General features: G+C 40.1%; 1 protein-coding gene across 2 annotated transcripts; it reads right to left on the reverse strand.

Annotated features, from left to right (window-relative positions):
* Nucleotides 1-1,048: 1,048 nt before the first annotated feature.
* si:ch211-286o17.1 (hematopoietic progenitor cell antigen CD34) lies at nucleotides 1,049-17,375 on the reverse strand. Of its 2 annotated transcripts, none has more exons than XM_035662786.1 (8): nucleotides 17,140-17,375; nucleotides 7,644-7,739; nucleotides 7,227-7,459; nucleotides 6,359-6,451; nucleotides 4,693-4,813; nucleotides 4,406-4,458; nucleotides 3,383-3,532; nucleotides 1,049-2,396 (listed from the first exon to the last, which is right to left on the reverse strand). In XM_035662786.1, the coding sequence occupies exons 1-8, from the start codon at nucleotides 17,219-17,221 to the stop codon at nucleotides 2,208-2,210; spliced, it is 1,017 nt and encodes a 338-aa protein (XP_035518679.1). In that variant the 5' UTR covers nucleotides 17,222-17,375; the 3' UTR covers nucleotides 1,049-2,207. The 2 variants fall into 2 exon arrangements, with proteins under 2 accessions (XP_035518679.1, XP_035518678.1); XM_035662785.1 differs by having other exon boundaries at nucleotides 7,218-7,459; nucleotides 17,140-17,373.
* Between the last annotated feature and the right edge of the window lie 3,689 nt (nucleotides 17,376-21,064).

Here is a 21,064-nt window from a genome sequence, read left to right on the forward strand (position 1 = left end):
GATGAGAGCACCGCTCTTTCTTCGATATCCTGGAGTTGATGTTTGAGGTTTCAACTTCCTGAGTCATCTCATCCTGTCAAGGGTCTTTATTATATTGAAGGAGCACCAAGCACCCAATCACAGTGCATCCTAGGCTATGATGGAAATACACAGGAAATCATCATATGCTTTTGCTAATTGAGGGGCATTCAAATGATTGCAAATAATACAGTGGGAAGTAGTGTGTGTAGATCATCTTGAATTTGTTGGCAAATTTCCATGCCATTCCCATTTACACTGGTCTTAATACTGGCCTCATTAACTGCATCCTGTATTCATCAGCAGTAAAACACTTTGTTGTAATTGTCTCTTTTAAATTCATATCAGTGCAGTTCCTAAAACGTCTCAGAGAGTTTAAAAAGGCAGAGTTTGAAAAGTAAAATTACCCTAAGCTTTAGTAGGACATTGTATGAACGCTGAGCTCTTTATATTGACAAATGCATATTTCTCTCTCATTTACGCCACATGCTGCTCACGAATCACCATTACTCCACTGACTTCACTGTAGGACATCGCTAATGGTGTTTTTCTGATCCCAGATTTGCACATTCAAACTACAGGCTTTTGTTTTGCAGGCTATTTTTGCATTTCAATAGCAAGAGAAACCTTGCTCTAACCTTGTAATCACAGAAGAAATAGTTTATTACCAGTGTTAAATTCTATTATTTCTTCAAATCTTCTAAATCTGTATGTTTGCTCTCTTTAATGAGTAATTTATGTAACGTTTTGAGAGTGACAAAATTCAAGTTCTTATTTTAAAACAAGCTCATTTAATTTGTCTTTGCCTTTGGTAAAGATTAAATCAAAAATAGTTTGCAATAAATCATATTTTAGTTAGTAAGTTAAATTGCTATTGCTTGCCACCAGACTCTATAGACAAAAAAGTGTAAGACCATTGTAACTTCATTTAGTGTGGACAGAAACAAAGTAAAACTCACCAAAACTGTCTTTGTTAGTGATCATAAGTAATGTAAGCACAACACAAGTAGCTGAAGACAACCCACAAAGATATTGTCAACAATCACAGTTTATGAGTTAGACACAGTTATTACTAACAGAGAAAGCAGGTTTACTTACACATGCAGCACATAATGAAAGAAACCAGTTTTTTCAAAAGAGAAGCTAAGAAATGTATACCACTGATGTAAAAAATGTTTTATATCAACAACGAGATAAAGGCCGTCTTGGGAATGCTGAACCTGCTGTATGTTGTGTTGGAATTTTATGGCAGTGATTTCTGTACCAGCCCAACATGAAAACTCCCAGTTTTGTGTTTGTGTCAGTTTTCTGCATTTTTCCTTTTTGTCTGAATTTAAAATACTGCTGCACTCTACCATTCCCAAAGACAGTAGTGAGAGTAGGGGAAATTAGCATTTGTTATAAAAAAAAAGTGTACACTTATGTCACAAAACTCACCACACAACCACAAAAATAGAAATGCACTTTGCAACTAAACCCAGTCAAACTTTGACCAAAGGTCAGTATTTATCAAGGTTTAGTGAGATAATAAAGCCAACTTTCATTGAATTCAAACTTGATGATTTAATTTCCTTCTTCTTTGCCTGTCTCACACTTAACGGGTCTTAAGGTTAAGGCAAATAGAGAAGCTACAAAAACAAACATTCAAGCAGTGAGCGTCAGTCCTTTTTTTACAACAGTACAAAAACTGGTCACTTTTCAACTGCCTGGCTTCATTGGTTTCATTACACCACAATTTGTGGTTTGAAATAATGGAGCATTCTCTGCTTCTTCATCTGACATCAACAGCAAATATTTGGCATTATTTGGTGATTTTACAACTATTGTTACAACTGGACTGAACAGGGCAGCTAACAAATCCCAGTTAGTGCCCTGCTGAGCAGCCTCAGTTCCAATTACAGCGTATGTACTGTAGGCTCCTCTTGACACCAGCAAAGGCCAGTGATCCCAAACTTTTCACATTACAGGCATTGTCATTATCTTCAACATAGTCGTGAGCATCATTGTCATTGTCATCATTGTCCTTAGAGGTGCAGGTTGAGGAGAAGAAGAGCGGGAGGTGAATGTATTTGGTGGATTCATGTTGAATTTGTCTCAGTGTATGGACAGTCTTTGAGGCAGCAGAGGGGCTTGTGGGTAGTGTGTCCCAGTAGGTGATGGCTAGAACAGGAGATCAGGGGTGTCACACTTCACATCTCCGTGTCAGCCACAGGGGTTTGGGTGGCAGAGTGTCCGTTAGTGGTGGGAGCAGGGTTGGTCCCATTTTCTGGTGAAGACTCACCATTGGCGGTCGGTTTATCGAGGGGCTCCTGTGGCAGGGGAGCCACAGACACCAGGGTATTAGCCTGGTTCTCCTCATCCACCTGGAAAGATTCGGCCTAAGAAAAGCCCACAGACAAAACTGATATCAGCACTCATACAGGTTTAAGATACACATTTAACACTTTACTGTTCAAATACGTTGGGCAAACAAATGGATGTTGTTCAAAAGTAAACAAATGCATTCTTTGTAATTGAGGTTTATGGGTTTCAGCTGTGTTTGCACTCAGAAGGGTGTCGGTAATTGTTTTACTGTTGGGAGGTTAACAAAATGCATGCTTTTGCTTTGCTTCTAGCTGAAAATATGAACCCTGTTGTAAGGGACTTTAAGTTTGGTGCTTTGTCTGTTGGCAAGAACTTTGAGGATAATATTTGACGCCTGCGACAGAAACGTATTCAATAAATGAGGCACCAAACAAAGGCAATTTTGCAATCTACTCCATCCATTCCATCACATGGGTGTGCCCTTTTTTTTTTTTTTTTTTTCACATGGGTGTGCCCCCATATGTAAACGCTTTTAAAAATGATGTCATGAGCTTGAGAGAAAAAAAAAAACAACCAAAACCATCTGTAGCCCCCTGGCAAGGGGTAAAAAAAAGTCAGTGCTGCTTTGAGTTAAGGGACATGTGAGTCAAGCATGTCATCCCTTGAGTAAGGAATTTACTGGAGGATAACCATACATTTGACCTCAAATCCATATTCTTTCAAATAAATAGTCACAGTGTACAGTTTCCTCAGTGAACTGGATCTTGTAGGACCAAATTATCTTAGGTCAGTAAAGATGGTTGCTTCACTGCCAGCCCATAATGCCTTTTTTTTACTCGCACTGAAGGGGGCAATACAGCATTGAGAGAAATGTTGGTCCAGATAGGGTTACTTTTTAAGGTAGTCAGGGTCTCTATAATTGAACTTTGTCTAATACCTGACCTCATGAGTGCATTTAGAAGCAGCTTAAACATGACGATAATGATATATGTGATGTGAAAACCCACATTAATGTTTCCTGAAGTATGACGAACTGGAGATTCACCTCTAATCTACTCACCAGTCTGACTCCTTTGGAGTTCTTGCGGTGAGTCTTGAGGTAATAACCAGCTACCAGCAGTGCAGCCAGCAGCAGGCCCGCTAGCAGCAAGGAAACCAGCACTAACTTAGAGTTCTTCCCAAAACGAGGGACAGCCTCCTCCACATCGGTCTAACAAAAATGAGAACAAAATTACCATGAGTTAAGTGTTCACATTGTGTGTCTATAGCAAGTCAAACCTTCAGTGCCTCTAGCAAACCAAACAAATCCTCAAACACTCTGTACAGACTAAATCTGACACACATGAAAACACGAGATACAAAGCAGATGTTAAGGTGTTCTTTTTGTGTAACTGTTACACTGGCAGAAAAAGATATTCATTATCTGGTTACTCCTGTCTAGTGAATCGTGACTGAAAGTTGGAAAAAGAAAACAACCCCACTCAATGCCTTGTTTATGGAGATGTACCTACATAATTGGCAGTATTTCCTCTGGCTTCAAGGCAGGGTCAGAATAAAAAGTTAGTAGATGATAGATGGTGTAATGAATAATGAAGATTGACTGTTTGGCTGAAACATTGGAAAATTGGTTCATTCAGTATCTTTGGAGTAAAGAGGGAAATGAAGTGTATGCAAATAGAAAGAGGGGTGTGACAGGCACACCCATAACCCGAGATTGTTCCCTAGGTAGTTGAAAAAATGTTTTGCAGCTGACAAGTGGGTTGTTTGTGGGCTTTTTGTTTGTCACACAAACTGTCAGCCTGGCTTCTTCAAGCCTTTGGAAAAGTCTACAGACAGTGTTTTTCTTCTCCCTAGTGTATTTCCCCTGTCTGGTTTCATTATGAGTCAACCCGCAAATTTATGGTGACTGAGTCTATTGGAACTGTTTACTTTTGGATTCATATATTCTAGACCCTTCGTGGTGGGATGTTGGTAGAACATGCAACATTGAGTATCAGCTTGGTCCATTCCTTGTACATTAGCAACCATGATACATTTGGAAGAGAATCAAAGTCACACCTGTACAATATAAGTGGTACAGTACCTTATCCTTGATGTTGTCATTGTTGAACTTGTTAGCCATGCCGGAAACATCAGCTGCAAATAACAAAAAAATGCAATTTTATTTACAGAGAAGTGGAAGTAGAGATGCCAATTCACAAAAAGATGACTCATTGTAACTGCCAGTAAAGTAAATTGGAGTCATCTGACGCTAAAAAATATATAATCTGTATCATTGTATCATATAATGTATCAGCTGAATGTTTATGAGGTGTGAGAACGTGCTTTGTCCATCTTTTAGTTTTGTATCACCACAAGAACATTACTGACCTTCAACATATTTCCCAGAAACAAGAATTTCGTCAGAGTTGTCCTCCTGGAAGATCTCCAGTTTACAGTCTTCACCACACAGCTCCTGCAGAACACTTTCAAGCTTCACTTTAGTTTCTTCCTGCAAGGAGACAAATAAAAGATAATTAATATTTAAGCATTTTTCATTTATTTTAATTTATCAAATCCATGTGACATTTAGTGCAAATTCCGAATGATTAGCTCCAGACAAAATATCGCCTTGAATCTTCGACTCCTCTAATCCTCTAATCCCTTCACCTTCTGGTTCTTTATCTTTGTCTTTAATCCATTAAGGGCTCTCACAACCCTGTGCACACCCTCTTCCCTGATGTAATCTGATCCAAGCATCAGAAATATACTGTAGGAGTGGACAGATGGCTTTCTTACAAGACAGCGTAGCTATGGGCAGGACACAGTGACCTCTATCTGGAAATATTTGTCTTAATGTGATCTGTTTTTGAACACAGTATGACATTTAGTCTTTACATTGTCTCTGCTATTAAGTGCATGCACTGAGACTCTAGTTGATCCTCTCCATCACTCAGCTGGATGGATATGTCACTAAAACCTGGTTTATTTACAGCTCCATCATCCTTTCATCCAGTATCTCAGATCAGGAGGAAAAAATTCATTACTAAAATAATCCACTCCTTAAACAACACAGAAGTTGAAGCTTTGACACCCTCCTCCGTGCTTCACTCCTCCTCATTGAGGAATATTACATTACATAAGAATGTCTTTAAGAAATTGAAATAGTTTATTGCACCATAGGATCGCACCAAATGAGATTAAGCCATGATTCATTTTTAAATTATATTGGAAACATGGTTTGAAACAATAAATTTTAGGCCATTAGACCAGATTATTTGTAAAAATGACAGTATTGGGTTGGATGAAGCCAAAAAATTTAAGTTGTCCAGAAAAAATGAATAAAAGACAATTATTATTTTCTATTAATTCTGGGTTTGTTGACGTCTTTGTGCACAAGGACCCCTTGGTTGTAATATTTTGTTGCTTTCAGCTGCTGCTATGCATTGTTTAAATGTTGAAAAAAAGCTTTTACTGCTCAGGCTATATGAGAGCCATAGCTGAAATCACAAAATCACATAGGCACTGTGATTCCTGTAGACCTAAAAGCTGTTTTTCTGTGACACTGAGGAATTTGTATTTCTAAACAAACACACCTACACTGCTGCTTCAAGCCTCTATACATTTACACATTCTACGGCAGCGTCGAGCCCACCCATTGTGCTGCCCTGGCTCATATGCAACAGCAATCTCTTTGGACTTCCCTCTCCACCCAAAGAAATAGATGTTTAAAATGATGGATGCAGTGTTTCTTCAGCTTCACTGATTTATGGGTACAGAGATAAAACAGTCGCTGCTTCCTAAATAAGGGAGAATTTCCTGCTGAGCTTATGTTTAGCAAGCTGATAGCCAACTGGGAATGGCACCAAAACCAAGCTAGAGACCGTTTTCTTTCTAGTGCAGTTTGTTGGTTTGTGTGTATGTTCATGAATATTTTGCACTCCTACAGTATCATGGCCCTGAAAGATTATTTAAGCAAAAACTCTCTCCTTTTTTCCTTTGTGTTCTGCAGCACAAATAGATTTTTATTCTATAGAAGGAGGTTTTCTGAACTTACACAGTTGGAGGAGGCCTTGAGTTTTAGATTGACAGCGTTTTTGTCCTGGACCGCCTCTTTGCTGACACAGACAACATCATCCTGTGGCACTGGCTGCAAAGAGAAACCAAAACTTCTTAATTATCCCATAATTTACTTACGCTTTGTACCGTCCTGCATGTCATGGGTCAAATCGTACAGAATAATTAGGTGAGCGGCCAATCCCTTTGATGTGTTATAGCACACAGTATGGTGCACACTTAATATACTATGTTAATGCCCCTTCTATTATGAGAATAAACCTTTATTTTATGTTTTAATTCTATTTGAAATCATCACAAAGAAAATGCAAATGTGTACATGCAGCACATACTATAGCTTAGGAACAATCTCAGATTTTCTTTGGTTTTTGTAAGAGCCCCACTGGTTATGGGACTGATATCAATTATTCATACATTACAAATTTGTATCCACTTATGTCTGGAAGCACAACATTTGTAACCAAGACCAAACAAATGTGGTCCGCAGAGATGCACTACATCTTGCTACACTTGCTTTCTTATGTAAAAACCACCACTGCTCCTCCTTCTCTGCTTTTGCACCGTTTGTAAATATTCTTCTCTTAGTGTCATTTAAAACACTAGAACATTTGGTGTAAAAGATGTATCTTACCATGCCAAAGAAAGACTTATTATTATCGTTATTCTGAGCTCTATATTTTGAAAAAAATAACTTGGGTGCTAGTTGCCTTATCAGATAACATTTTGTTTCTCAATGTAACCCTACAGATACAGCCAGACTACATATTATATGCAAGTAACCTAATATCGACATGACTTAATGACAGACTAAGTGATCTAAAGGGACTTCTTCATCTTACCTTTGGTACCTTTGGTATGTTGTTTTGTGGCCCGTCGCCTCTGGCAGGCATTGGTGCTGGGGTCTCTGCTTCCACGTTTTTTGGTATATCAGTAAGCACTTTAACTGTGAACTCAGTTGCCTCAGTTGCAGGGCCGCTATTGTCTCCTTCCTTTTCAGTAGCTGCTGCTTCTGCTGCTGTAGTAGTCTGTTCATTTAGAAGTCCCACAGAAGGAAAAACAGCGACTTGTGGATCGTCTGTATCTGCAAAAGATGATATTTTTATTAATTTATTTGAAGTGTTTGTGAAAATTTGAGTGTGAGTGAAATAGAGTCCTCGTTTTTCCCACCAGTGGGTCCTTTGTTGGCATTGATGCATCAATTAATAGAGTAAACCTACAGATATTTTTTTTAAATAAATGGTAGTATACAAGTCGGTGTTTCTTACCAGGAACTTTAGTTGTTCGTTCAATCATGTCTCCTCGTGCATTCAAATTTGGCGCCGTTGCTGCTTCAATTTCCCCATCCTCTGCCATGACTCCTGCTGTAAAGTCAGAAAATGGTTTTATGTTACCTTGTATGAAAAATAGACATTTCTGTGTAAATTGTCTCATTTACATAGATGCAAGGGCATATTATTAAATCGGTGAGAAAACTCCATCACATACTGACATCAATCCTACAAATAAACTTACTATGAAGCTTAGTGATGAGCTACTATTCTCTTATCAGCTCTGTCACAATCTGAATTTGTGGATTTGCTGTGCAGTAAAACATTTCGACAGCTCTCTCAGCATGACCTTAAATTATCAAGTCTCAGCACTGAAGAACTGTCCGCCATTAATAACGCACTTGTGGACTAATTCTTCTGCTCAGCCTGAGAAAATAAACTGTCCCTCAGTACAAGACCTGGACTGGTCCTCCAGGCCAAAAGCTCTGACCTCCTGTTCACTTCCACTGGGACAAATGCTATGAGCTTCTCAGGCAAATCTGTCAGCTCAAAGAAAACATGTTTTTAGCAATACAATGGACTTGTGCCAAATAATTCAACATTTTCAATATTAGAAAGATATTCTGTGTTATCAGAAGGGTGCAGTTTACACATTGATATGAACCGTCAATCACAACCAAAAGAGTTCTGTTTAGCTTTTAAATGCCCTTTTTTTTGTCTGCATATTGTGTTATTATTTCTGTGCCAAACTCTACATGTGGTCACTTGCTGCTGTTTTTAAAGGACAGTTTTCAATTTGTGCAGTGCGAAGGATTTAGTGACATCTATTGGTGAGACTGCATGACTTAAAATACTTCATATATGCTTCTGTATGCGATGCATACTTCTGTCATATTCTGCACATGGAGCCCCCTAAATCTTACACACTGGACCTTTTTTATTTATCACAAGCAAAGGTAAAGCTACTCTGAAGAAACATGAGGTATTATCCCACACTAACTCATTATGGTTCAGCAAGCATGATTTGTTTAAGTTGTAATGTGAGGTAGAAGCTCATAGCTCGGATGGACTGCAGTTTTCACCAGTGTGCTGTCTTAACGTCAATAATCATCCTAATGCATGAACTCAAGCAGTGTATGAAAGCTCTTTTGTGTGCTCACAGTAAGATTTCTTTGTGTCCCAAGATGCCTCTGCAGTGATTGAAGATTAGGTAATAGATCTTATTGCAGTAGATAACTGATGCTCTCATGAAGTCATTTACTTTGAAATGCAATCTTTCTCACTCTGGGGCTTTTCAAAAGATCCTGTGGTCAGTGACTCAGGCACAAGTGGGATATACAAAATACGTTTCTGAAATATATTATGTGAGAGGATTTTTTCCATCAACCCTGTTTAACAGTTAAATGCCCCGATTAAACGTGCTGTTGAAAGGTGCCAGGTAATGATTCCATTGAAAACATCACACATTTTTGAATAATGCAATAGGCCATTATACAATTTTCCACTTTCAGGAAGTTGTATGACTTTGGGGTAAGGGTGCTTGATAAATTGCAACACTAAATCAAAGTCTTGATAGGATATTTCTAGTCAGGTTCTTTCAGCTGTTAATTAGTTCACCTGCAAAATTGTAATAACCTGGATAACTTCCAGGGCACGTTTTATTCTCTGGGCTAATTTGTAAAATATGCCACCACACCCTGCAGTCGCTGAACTGCTCTGATTTGCTCAGGTCAGATTGCAAGGTTAATATCCAGAAGTCAGACCAGAATACCCAGCATGCATTCCTTGTACCCAGATTTCCCTCTCAACAACAGCATTACTTCACTCTCAAAACATTCCCATAATGCCTTACCTCTGCAGATCTCATTATTTCTCACTGGCTGCCAGATTAAGTTCATAGATTGTTTGTAAATGCAGTGTACTGCCCCCTGTTGAACCAGATTGTACTGCCACTTGTTCCTTTTAACATTGAGATTGAATTTAATTGCTGGCTTTGTTTTCATTGTGCACATATGTGACTGTACAACATTAGCTTAAAATATGTTGTTAAATTTGTGAATGCTAATATTTTTTATACTGTACTCAAACATTTAATTTGGTAGTTTGAAAAGTAGAAATAATAAATAAGCTTTTTGAATGCTGGCCTGCTTGACTAACTATTTAAACAGCATAACAAAACATGTGTAACCTGATTCATGTTTATTTGGGCAATAAATTGTCATAACGTTTAGTTTTATAGTAGTATTATATACTTAAGTGAAATTTAAAGGACTTAAAAGTAGTGTAAAAGCGCTTTGAGTGGTCGGAAGACTAGAAAGGCGCTATACAAGTACAGGTCCATTGCCATTTACCAAAAGTAAAGATGCACTTTGTTTACCACATTAACACTTCACACTCCATTTGCCTTCTTACATGTTGATGTTTTTTTCTCTCCTCTGTTACACACTGGTGTCCTCATGGTGATCTCACTGTCTCTAGTCACTACTTGAGGTTTTCACATACTGTATATTCACACAGTGGTGGGACTGTGACACATGTCCACTCACTTCCTTTGATAAATCATTGTGACAGACAGGTGCCACAAGTACAGAGTAAACACTGTGTGCCGTGCTGGCAGGTGGGGCAGTAATCTCCAGGGAGGTCTTCAGGCAACTGTCCATTGCAGCTGTCTGTCATACAGTATCTAAACAGGGGAAATAGACCTACACTTAGTAACTGGTTCAAATAAATAAGAAAATACATCAGAGTCACTGGCCTCTAGGCTGTTTTGCACTTTCCTTACAGATGGTGGGCAAGTTTCTGTAGAGAGCCAGACTGTTGCTGAATTTAGTGCCTCATTTTAGTATCCTCGGTGTCTCTAGTTTACCATTAGGAGCATTAGCGTGGGTGTGGACCAGGTCAAGGACTCCCTAACCTTAAGTCTGTCTGTTAGACCCCCGGTCTGTAGCCTATGGACTACAGCTGCAATGCCTCACCCATCTCTGGGTGGTCTGTCTGTTTATTTCACTGGAAAAGATGAGGTTAAAAATGGATAAGATGGTTGGAATAAGTCAGGTTTTCTCATACAAATGTGACACATTTTCTCACACAGGAGTGCGAGAGTGCAGAGGCTGAAATGTGTTGTTTCAGCTCTGTGATCGCTTTACATTGTCTGGTGGTTTGTAGACAGGCGGGTAAGACTCTGTCACTGGTGTTGTAAAATAAAACAGTAAAGATTGAAGCTGTGACTCATGGGTATATTTAATTTTCAGTAACAGTTTGGGGTTTTGGGCTGTCTCTGGTGGGATATTGGTGAGATATTGTGGTGAGTGACTGGAAATTAAGTCACATTTCCTTTTACAATGGAGAGAACCACACTGGAATCGACATTTATTTTAACACAATTTTCCTGTTTATACAGCACATGTTTGAGTCTGAAGGATTAAGGAGGATATTAAATCCATACTGTAAAAATTAACTGTTTTACTAGTCTTCTGCTAATGATGTCATGGCAGCGCATATTTGTAAAACTTGGCAGATACATTTTCATAACGCAAAACATCCTCGTTTGAGCGAGCTTTTCTAGCTTTAGAACAATACGTTATGTCCTGTTTTTTGTTTTGTTTTGTTTGTTTCCAGTAAATCCTCTCCAGCTCACTGACCATTCATCACTCATTACACAAACAAACTTCCCTAACAGACCAGAGCCCGAATGGAATGAAACCTCTGCATATAACTAACTCTTATGGCCAGCATTTACAGAAACAGCACGATCTGAATGACTGCCTTTTATTGTTTTGTTTTGAATGTAGACCTAAAAGGTTCAAGTCTGGCTATTATTAATTTCAGGACTTGATGCTTCCTGTTACACAATCACCATGAATTGTTGGCTGCTTTGCTAATATTTATTTACTGGATGAAGAAGAAACAGTAAGGACCTGCAAGTAGTAGAAATTAGATTGTAAGCTTGAACTGTAGCTTTGTGCTGTAATATAATACAGTGATGTCTCTGGTGTTTGCTGTAGCCCTGTTCCCTGCGTGAGGTCAGCACACTTCCTGACAGTGTGACCTCTGAACCCATCATCACCTCACTGCCCTTTACCCTTCACTCCCTCATTCAGCAGGAGCCACAGCTAACGGTGATTATTCACTGATTTGATTGAACCATTCCACTGATGCATAATGTACACAACCCCTCATACCCACACAGACTTGTCTTTCATTCCTTTGTTTTGTGTAATGTTAAAAAGCAGCCAAGATATCAGTCAGCAGTCATGTGTCTTGCTATCATTGCATGACAAACCTAATCAGCTCTGACTCCATATGTTATACAGCCTAGGCTCTCGAAGATTTTCCCACCATATTGCTCTGAGTGACATCTGCGGTCTGGAAATGCTCTACCCCACACCCCCCGTCTCTTGGGACTCCGGATGGAGGAATGTGGCGGGCTTTGGAAGAGGACAAGCTTGCAGCTCCACGCCCTTTCCCTCCCAACCCTCCCTGTCTGCTCGCCCTCTCCAAGTCACGCACAGCTAATCCCAGGCATCTATCGAGGTGAGATGTAGGCTTCAGCCCTCACACCTCCCACACCACATAGTGTAATGTAAAGCAACATGCCAAGAGCCATAAAGTAACAGCTACTTTCTCTTCCGTGGCCCTGGGAGGCTTTGCTTGATTTCAGTCTCCTAAGCTTGCTTTGTATCGTATCTAATATGCTAAACATGCACTCGTTGCAAATTAAGGCGCAATGTTCTTGTTCCATTTGAGGAACTAGAACACATCTTTGTACACAACCAATGGCTCCCATTCATCTGCAATTTGCATTGTACACCTTCTATTGTGTGCCTCTGTATGTGAAACATGAACCAGCTGGCTACGGCATCCAGTCCCAGCCTGGCTTCCAGAGAAATTCTGAGCTACGTTTAGGAGGGACAACCTTGCCGCCCAACTCTCCCAGCTTCCATTGCTGTGTAATGGGGCACGGTGAGGTGATAATGATCTGCACACATTATTAGACCACCATTCCAAAATCCCAATGATTGAGGTTCTACTGAAAACCCTTCCTGCCACATGCAGCATGCAATAGTTATTACATGATATACGCAGTATTTTCATTGGAATTTAAAACAGTCCAACAAGTCATATCATTTATCTTAGATCTTTCTATCCACAGATGACGTTTGCAGCTTAGACTTGTGCCAAAACCAGTTTTTTTGGATGGTTTTGAAGCAGAATGTAGATGTCTGAACTGTTTTGACAGAGTCAGCGAGAACTGTCCGGAATCTGTTGATATCTAGGATATAAATGACGGCCTTGCACAGGGTTGTTTGAGTAGGGTCTGTGGGAAGGGGCAGCATGGACGCCCAGGCATGTGAGTCCTATGACGCCCCTACTCTGGGACTTAAGTGATGGTTAATCACCAATATTTCAGAATTTATGAACAGTGTAATGCTAATGCCCATTCAGTTGGAATTTTCCTTCTTCTGCTTGTGGCCCTGCCTCAAATGTGTAATGTCACAGTACCGCTCCAGAGGTTCTCTGACATCACTCTGGCATCAATTGGATAGAAATTTGATCCAAGAGCACACCTCCTCCACCCCACCCCTCCTGCACTGAGCCCAACATGGATTTTCATAATAAAAGGTAGAGACAAAACAATGAGTGTAATCACCTTGTAACGTTTGTCAGTCTGGCCTCTCATAATTATTCTTTATTTATGTAATTGTTTTGATTTTACCAAATGCACTATAAGAAAGAGCATAAATAATTATTATTATAATTGAGTTCACTTTCTTTCAAATACATCTCCAGAAGTTAATTAGAAGTTTATACTCTGAAATTATGTAAATACATAGCAAAAATATACATTTAAATCTTTCCTCATCTTGTTTAGCGCCAAGTGGTTGCGTCTTCTTGGCTTTTCTAGACACTATATTGCATTAATGAAAGCATTCAGAGTGTTTTCTTCATGAGGAGTGTTTTCATGATTTAATATCCTGCTGCTCTTAAAGAATCTGAATTTGAGAGCGTGCTGAGGAATGGGACATTGGAACCTAGTCCCTTAGGGTTAAACATGCTCTGCAACTCTACCCTCTTTGAAACAACAGACTGCTGACCCCACTATCTTGACCCCTTCGACTGCACCCCCTCCTCTGTCGTTCCTGTCACAGCGATTAATAGCAGAACCCAGCCCATTCTTCTCTCTTGGCAGAAAAGCAACTGGATCTCATGGTTTCAATCAGGCCCGTAGAAGCAGCCCTTACTTCACCCAGTGCTGCTCAGCGGCAGTGTTCACCCAACCCTGAGGCCATAGCAGCTCCTTATCGAACAAATTTCTGTTTTGGGGGACCACAATCAGGAAACATGACATCTGCTTTCAATTGGGAACTTTATATCACACCCCCCTCCCAAACACACACGCTCACAATTGCCCACTACAGTTTCACTGCCTTGTGCATTACCTTGAATGAGCCTGTCTGGTTTGAGTGTATGCAGGTAGACTGTTAGGGGATCCTGTTGCAGAGTGAGGCAGATCAGGGCGTCAATAGCTCAGAGGCTCAACATTGATTTTGCCCAGAAAGAATTTGAGACACACTATATCTCTCAAAGATCTACCAGAGTAATTACTTGCACACACACATTCAGGGGTGGTATTGAAAAACAACCATGATAGGCCATTAAGACGCTGAACTAGAGTGCACATAGTAAATGCACTGCACTTATGTAATGCTTTTCTACCTTAACGGATAAAGCGCTTTACAATTGGCCTGTTGTTCACCCATTTACACACCAATGTTTTTTTTTACTGTTCATGTTACCATCTGATACTCAAGCCTTGACTTCCCTTTCCTTCCGTGTATCTAATGAGGACACATGCTGGTTGTTTGAGAAAGCAGCTTGTTTGGCTCTTCTATGTCAACGCTTATTGTATGTGAATACACACAGAGTAAATAGAGTCTAAAAGCACAGAGGCTGGAAAAAGTTCAAAGACAAAGCCGTTAAGAGCTGAGTGGAAAAGCAGCCTTTCTGCTATTAGGAGAGGATGAAAACCCCGATCCCGAGTGAATGGGGATCTTATGTGTGTGCGTCCAGATGTCTGCTTGCCACCACTGGCGCACTTGACTCTAGGATTTGACTTGGCTCATCAGTGCTACTTTCTTCATGAGAGGAATGAGTGCTCTGTTGTTGACATTGTTTCTGCGATCCTTTGGTGCATCTGTTACTTCAATTGGAAGTACGCAAACAATGATTTACATAATTACATGCTCTGGGGTTGGCAGTGAGGTTGGGCAGGGTTTGTTGCTTAACCAGAGAGTCTCCTAAAACCACTTCACAGTGCAGGCAGAGCTTAAGCTGTATTATGAAAATTGTTTATAATTACAGTTTTCAGATATTTAAACTGAAACTTTCTGAGGATGAGACATTCTGGTCATGTCACTGACGACAAAGTAAATTTTCACGCCCTGTGCATTGCTTCATCTCAACCCTCTGTTTCTTCTCTACAGGGGTTTCCCCCCCTTGTATTTTCTGATCATCACCTGTTTATCCTCCGCTACTACGACCCCCCTGCAGGTTGTCTGGGCAACTGTTACACTCACTAACATCTGTGAATCCGCTCTGACCTCATCACAGTGAAGTTGTACAGTTAGCCCTTCTTTCCTCTGCTCCCAGCTTTTGGGTTGACAAGACAATTCAACAAGAGGGATTCTGTCTGACTCAGGAGACAGATGCTTTATCCAGTAGTTGAAATATAGTTGAACATAAGTGGCCTTCTTTTTCTTTGCTCTGTTTCCCATCTGTGTAATATCTGCTCCATTGCTATTCATCGGTTCTGACACACACACATTTGGCACAAGTGCAGAGTTGCTTTGTGTTAGCAACTTGTGATTTCCACGGAAGATAAACATTGCAGTGCGCATCAAGATATTGATTTATTTTCTCTCAAAAGCTGAATAAGAGTTTTGCTGCCTCTGGTTCAGAATCTATAGGTTGAAATTATGTCAAGGCAGTTTCATTTTCCAAATCAGATGCAGCTGCCCCTCACTGCTGATGATCTCATTCCTGTAAGCTATATCCCATGAACAAGACAGAAGGTTTGAATTAAGCAATCCAGTGTGTGATTCATTTCCAGCCACAACAGAGAGCATTAATAGTATAGCTGTATAGCTGTGCTCATTCTTAGCTCCGTTTTTTCATCTTGTGTTTATTGATATAAGTTGGATTATCCATCTAAAAAGTTTCACAGATATGTTTTTTCTTCACATGATCCATCTCTTCATTTTCTTTCTGCCACTGCAGGTGATTTATGGGTTAAAGCTGGGGTTGTATGTAATCACACACCCATATTGATCTACATCTGCACAAACCACTGAGAAGTATTTTTACATTTGGAAAACAAACTGGGTTTGTCGCCTTATTTGGTTTTTGTTTTGAGTAGATCTTGATTTCCTCTCGACTGACTTGTACTTGAATTAAAGTGGACACAGTTCAAAATCAACTTGGACTGAATTCAGAGGGTGTACACTACATCCCTGGCTGATAGGAAACAAAATCTTTAAAAAAGCAAAAATCTAATTTTTAAGGTAAAACAGACTGCATTGTTTACATTTGCCAATTTTATCACAAACATTTGCCAATTTTATCACAAACAACCTGAACTTGAATTGGCTCCACCCTATTGATTAGTTAAGAATGTTGAGATAATGTGACGATGTTGTGGAGGTTGATTGGTTTAGTATAGACAATAGATGAGATCAGAACTGCTCTTCTGTTGGTTCTTACTGTATAAGGAGGTCAGCTATGTGAGCCACATGTTATCTTTACACATAGTTTAACACCATTAGTTCTCCTGATGCCTCACTAAATCCCTTACTATGTCAGCACAACCACATTTGAAACGCACATTAATGACCAAACTCCACACCCTCCGCTCACGCACACTTCAACTGGCCTCACATTACAACCAGCTAAATATAAATACACATTTCTCAAAGTCTTTGAAGATCATGGGAATCAGGTCAATGAAATAGCAAACATAGCTCCAGGGAAAGGTTTAAAAATGGTTTAATACTGAATAGTATATAGTTCAAATGAAATGTATTAATTTCACAAGATCAGGATAGAGATACTTTAGATTTACTCTATATAATACTTTAAGACTTCCCTGTGCCTCCATATAATTACAAAACTGTTCTCTCTAAAATGATCCCTTTGTCTGCCAAGGTATACTCCAAAGTAATGTTTTTCCGTCAGGATATTTGTAGAAAAAAAGGCCTTATCAAACCCTTTTCAAAACACATAAAGTCTCACATTATAGATTTGTTTTCAGTGTGTTAGCATTCCAGAGAGTAAAAGGGTTGTAGGGTTAAAACCTGGATTCAACTCAAAGACCATTCAAACAAACACTCCTCCACCCCAACCCCACCCCTCCTGGCCCTCCCTCTTTCTCTGTAGATGGCCATACGATCTCTCTGATGTTGACCCTCTTTGCATTAAGCATTTCTTTTCTACTTACCATTTAGTGAGGCGATGAGGAGCAAGGCAAAAGCCAACATTTTGCAGGGCCCGCTTGTTCTCTGTGCAGATGATGCTGCCATTCTTGTCCTGAGCTTGCACACGTCCGACGGGTGTGAGTGAAAAGGCAGAGAAAGAAAAGGGTAAAGCTGGTTGAGCCTGAGCACTTTAGGGTTTCCTCTTACCCAGAGCGGGACAGGGTGGATAAAGCACCACTTGTGTTCTGTCAGTTTTTATATAGCCCCCCTCCTCCCCCACTGAAGCCCAGCCCTACACCCAGTCTTCCACTGGTTACTTTAACCCTTCCTCTGTGCCCCCACCCCTCTGAAGACGCAAGGCAGACGGAGGGAAGGAGGAGAATGGGGTCTTGTTGGGATGTTGTGTATTTTTCCCTCCAAAAAGAAAAAAAAACTTAAGTGCAACATTCTTCAAATACCGATCAATGTTTGTACGTATAGATACATTAAGTATTCCATTACTTGAATCCACCTTAATTGGGCTGCATATGGCGTGTGTTGTGTTGCAGAATGATTTTAGTGATGCTGTTTACGTTATCCTTTGCTCACACTGTCTGCTTGAGCTGTGAACCCTGTCTGGACGGGAGCAGTAATCCACTACACAATGAAAGGTGATAGTTCACAATAGGCAGTGACACTCTGGTCCCTAATAGGCTTATGGAGATAGACTATGGAGCAGAATGTCATACTCTAAACAAAAGTGTGATCCACTGTTATGCTAATGCTATTAATCCATTTCAGTGGCCCGAAGCCCCCACCACTCAGCAAGACCATCAATCAACAACAGCCATCTCAGTAGTGAAGACACCACGGGATCCGCTTAAACCTTTCACACTTCCACAGAGTCCTGACAGCACCCAGCCCCCCTGCAACTTGAGGATCTTTGCTTTACTTTTGTTAGCTCTTTTGCTAGGAGTTCTCATGCTCTCTGTAAATCACACATCTGGAACCACTGGTGAAGGTATGCTAAATGACTTGTTAAAAAAAAAAGCCCCACCCTCCTGGACAACAAAAAGTAGCAACAACACTGAGTCGAGAAAAGTAAACTGGACCACAGCTACATCTAAAATGCTTGGGAAATGGTCTTGTAATTTGATACCAGTCCAAGTGCCCATAGTCCCCCGTCCCTGTATTGGCCCCATCCTTCCCCCCATCACCCCCATTTCCTCCCTGTTACTCCCCCACCCTTCCTCCTTGCCAGGCCCTTATCAAACATTCAACTCAAACAGCAGGGCGTTGAGGTGGGCAATTGGCCCCTCACTGTGACTCAAGATGAGCTTTGCAGAAAACCCCAAGAGAAAAACCAGTGGTGTGCCCATTACAGCAGCCACAGCTGGACAGCAGCAGTCATGTCACCCCAGTAAAACATTCATTAGACTGTTAGCTAGTTAAGTATTTCTGCTACTTGAGTCCTCATGAATCACACCTTATGTCAGATGGCAATACGGCACAGAATAGACCTTTCACCCTCAACAAAGGGCAGCAGGACAAACCATGGCAATTTAGTTTTCTTCTTCCTTTGTATATTTCTCCTTCTACTTTTCTTTCTTTCACCCTTGCAAGGAGCTTAGTACCTTCATGTTTTAAACCTATTTTTTGATACCTATATTAAATGTGTATGTTTTTCATTTTACATTTATTCTCACCTTTTGTGTCATTGTAACTTGAAGGTAATAATAAATATCCCCCCAAAAAACCCCAAGGTTTTTGTAGTTAACTGAAACAAAACTAAAAACTAAAATGAACACATCTTAACTAACTGAAACGATATTGTGTACTTACAAAACGAACTAATACAATATACAGGAGATGTCTTTAGTTGTTGTCTTTAACAATTTAACAACACAAAAAGACAAAGGAGACATTGGTGCGTATGTTTATTAAGACTGGGACGTCTACATGACTGTGAGCCAGTTGCCTTTTTATAATACCTGTTTCCTAAATTCCTAAATCTTTCCCCTGACAAGCAACCCCTAAACAAAAACTAAACATTTTTAAACCATAAAAACTCAACTGAAATGAGCAAATCCACTCTGAAACCAAAAATTTTAAGAAGAAAAAACACCCAACTTTCTTATCTATGTCTTCCTTTGTGACATGTGTCTCTTCTTAAGTGTCACACAGTAAAACTCTTCATGGTCACAGAGCAGGAAACCAACACAAGTGCATTCCTCCTTACAGTCGTTACAGAAAGCCAATCTGGAAAACATTTCTACCACTGGCATCCTGTGATTTAAAGCCTATAGGCCTGGCTTCATATGGCTTTATTTGTTTATAGTATTGACTGTTCTGCACATCTGTTGCAGCTTATGGAGTTTGAAAACATTGCCTCCCTTCCCCTTTTAGCTGCTGCACTGTTTCTTCAGTAACAGTACATTGCAATCACAATATATTGGCTGGTGTCGCAGATGATTTCTGACAGCAGTGTGTATTTTGCTTTAGCTTGCAAGTGTGTATAAACCAGATTTGAGGTTTGTGCTTTTTAGTTCCCTGCATTGTGTGTATACACCTCGGAGCGTGTGTGTTAAATGCTTTCTGAAAAGTGTCTCAAGAGAATATAGGCAATGGAGTTCAATATCAAAAGAGAAGCGTTGCGCTTTTGTGCCTGTACTTTCTCACGAGGAGTCCCCTTTAGATTTACCATATACTTTAAAGACCACAAAAATCCTGATCTGTTGCCAAACATTTTGTGAACATGCAATTTTTTTTTTTTTTACTTGCATGCAAGCTCTGTCTTTTTTTCTTTCCTGCAGTCAAAATATATGCATTCACACATGCACACCTGTTTCTAATCTCAAACAGAAAGCAACAAAACAGTGTCAATGAGCATTACTAATTACTTTCTAGGGTAAAACTTGCAAAACGGTGGTGATTTAAGACCGTTTTTAGTCAAAGGGTCACTGGCGTCTGGTCCAAGAAGTCTTATTTTGTGGTAATGAAAGTTTAAGCTGCTAATTGGAGACCCCTAGGATCACTGAGGCTTGGCTGATGAATCAGTAGGCTACTTTAAATGGCAGAGCTCCCTCACTAACTACAGAATTTGTTAGCAAAATATGTCAGCGATTATATTATCAGAACATTTTTACTGATAAACGTTAAGTTCAGCCTCTTTTGAAAGGCAGTGACTTGTTGTGTTGTTTTGCAGCACCAGCAGCTATTTATTCTGTCTGAGAGCATGAGTTCACCAGCAATGGATTATTTGTAAGAGCCCCAGGCAGAACTCTGAACAGGAAGTTGTAAAACAGCGACTCTCCTAATGTGACGATCTTTTGTGGGAAGAACATTTCTTTGCCACCCGTTCATAATTAACAATTCATGGTTCTGTTTTGACTTAAGCCACAGGAAAAGACAAAAAGCAATTGTCATGCTCTGCTAAATTAATGGTGAGGACATTTTTAAAGTCCTCATTGAAAGGGTGTTCTTAATTTAATTTTTGGTTAATTTATTTGCACTAACACATGCGGACACACACAATCTCAGAAACACATGCACGTTGTAATACACATTTTATGGAGCTTTGAAAATGGGAACCATAAATCCCACAAAGCTCACCGATTGGCTGTGTAGGAGGGAGCCTGTCTTGAAGTGATTTCATGAGTGCAGGAGAGGGAAGTTGAGAAGGAGGGAAAGTGAGGGAAGGTTTGGAAGGAGTAGGAGGAGGAGGAGGAGTAGTGGGAGGGGATTACATTTCAAACTGCAGCAAATGTTGACCGTTACCTTTCTGGGCTGAGCTGCGAGGTCTCGCCTTCAAGTGAGCGGGAAGATGAAAAAAGAGAAAGAAAGGAAGTTTTGTGTTAATGAGGTAACTTCTTCCCAAAACAAGATGTGCGTCAAGAAGACACCCCTGTGTGGGTTCTCCTCTCAGTCTCAGGGTACAGTCTGGTTTCTCAGTATGTCTGTGTCATGACC

The sequence above is a fragment of the Morone saxatilis genome, unplaced genomic scaffold, assembly GCF_004916995.1.
Source record: "Morone saxatilis isolate NCDOM2014 unplaced genomic scaffold, NCSU_SB_2.0 Contig18, whole genome shotgun sequence".
NCBI lineage: Eukaryota > Metazoa > Chordata > Actinopteri > Moronidae > Morone > Morone saxatilis.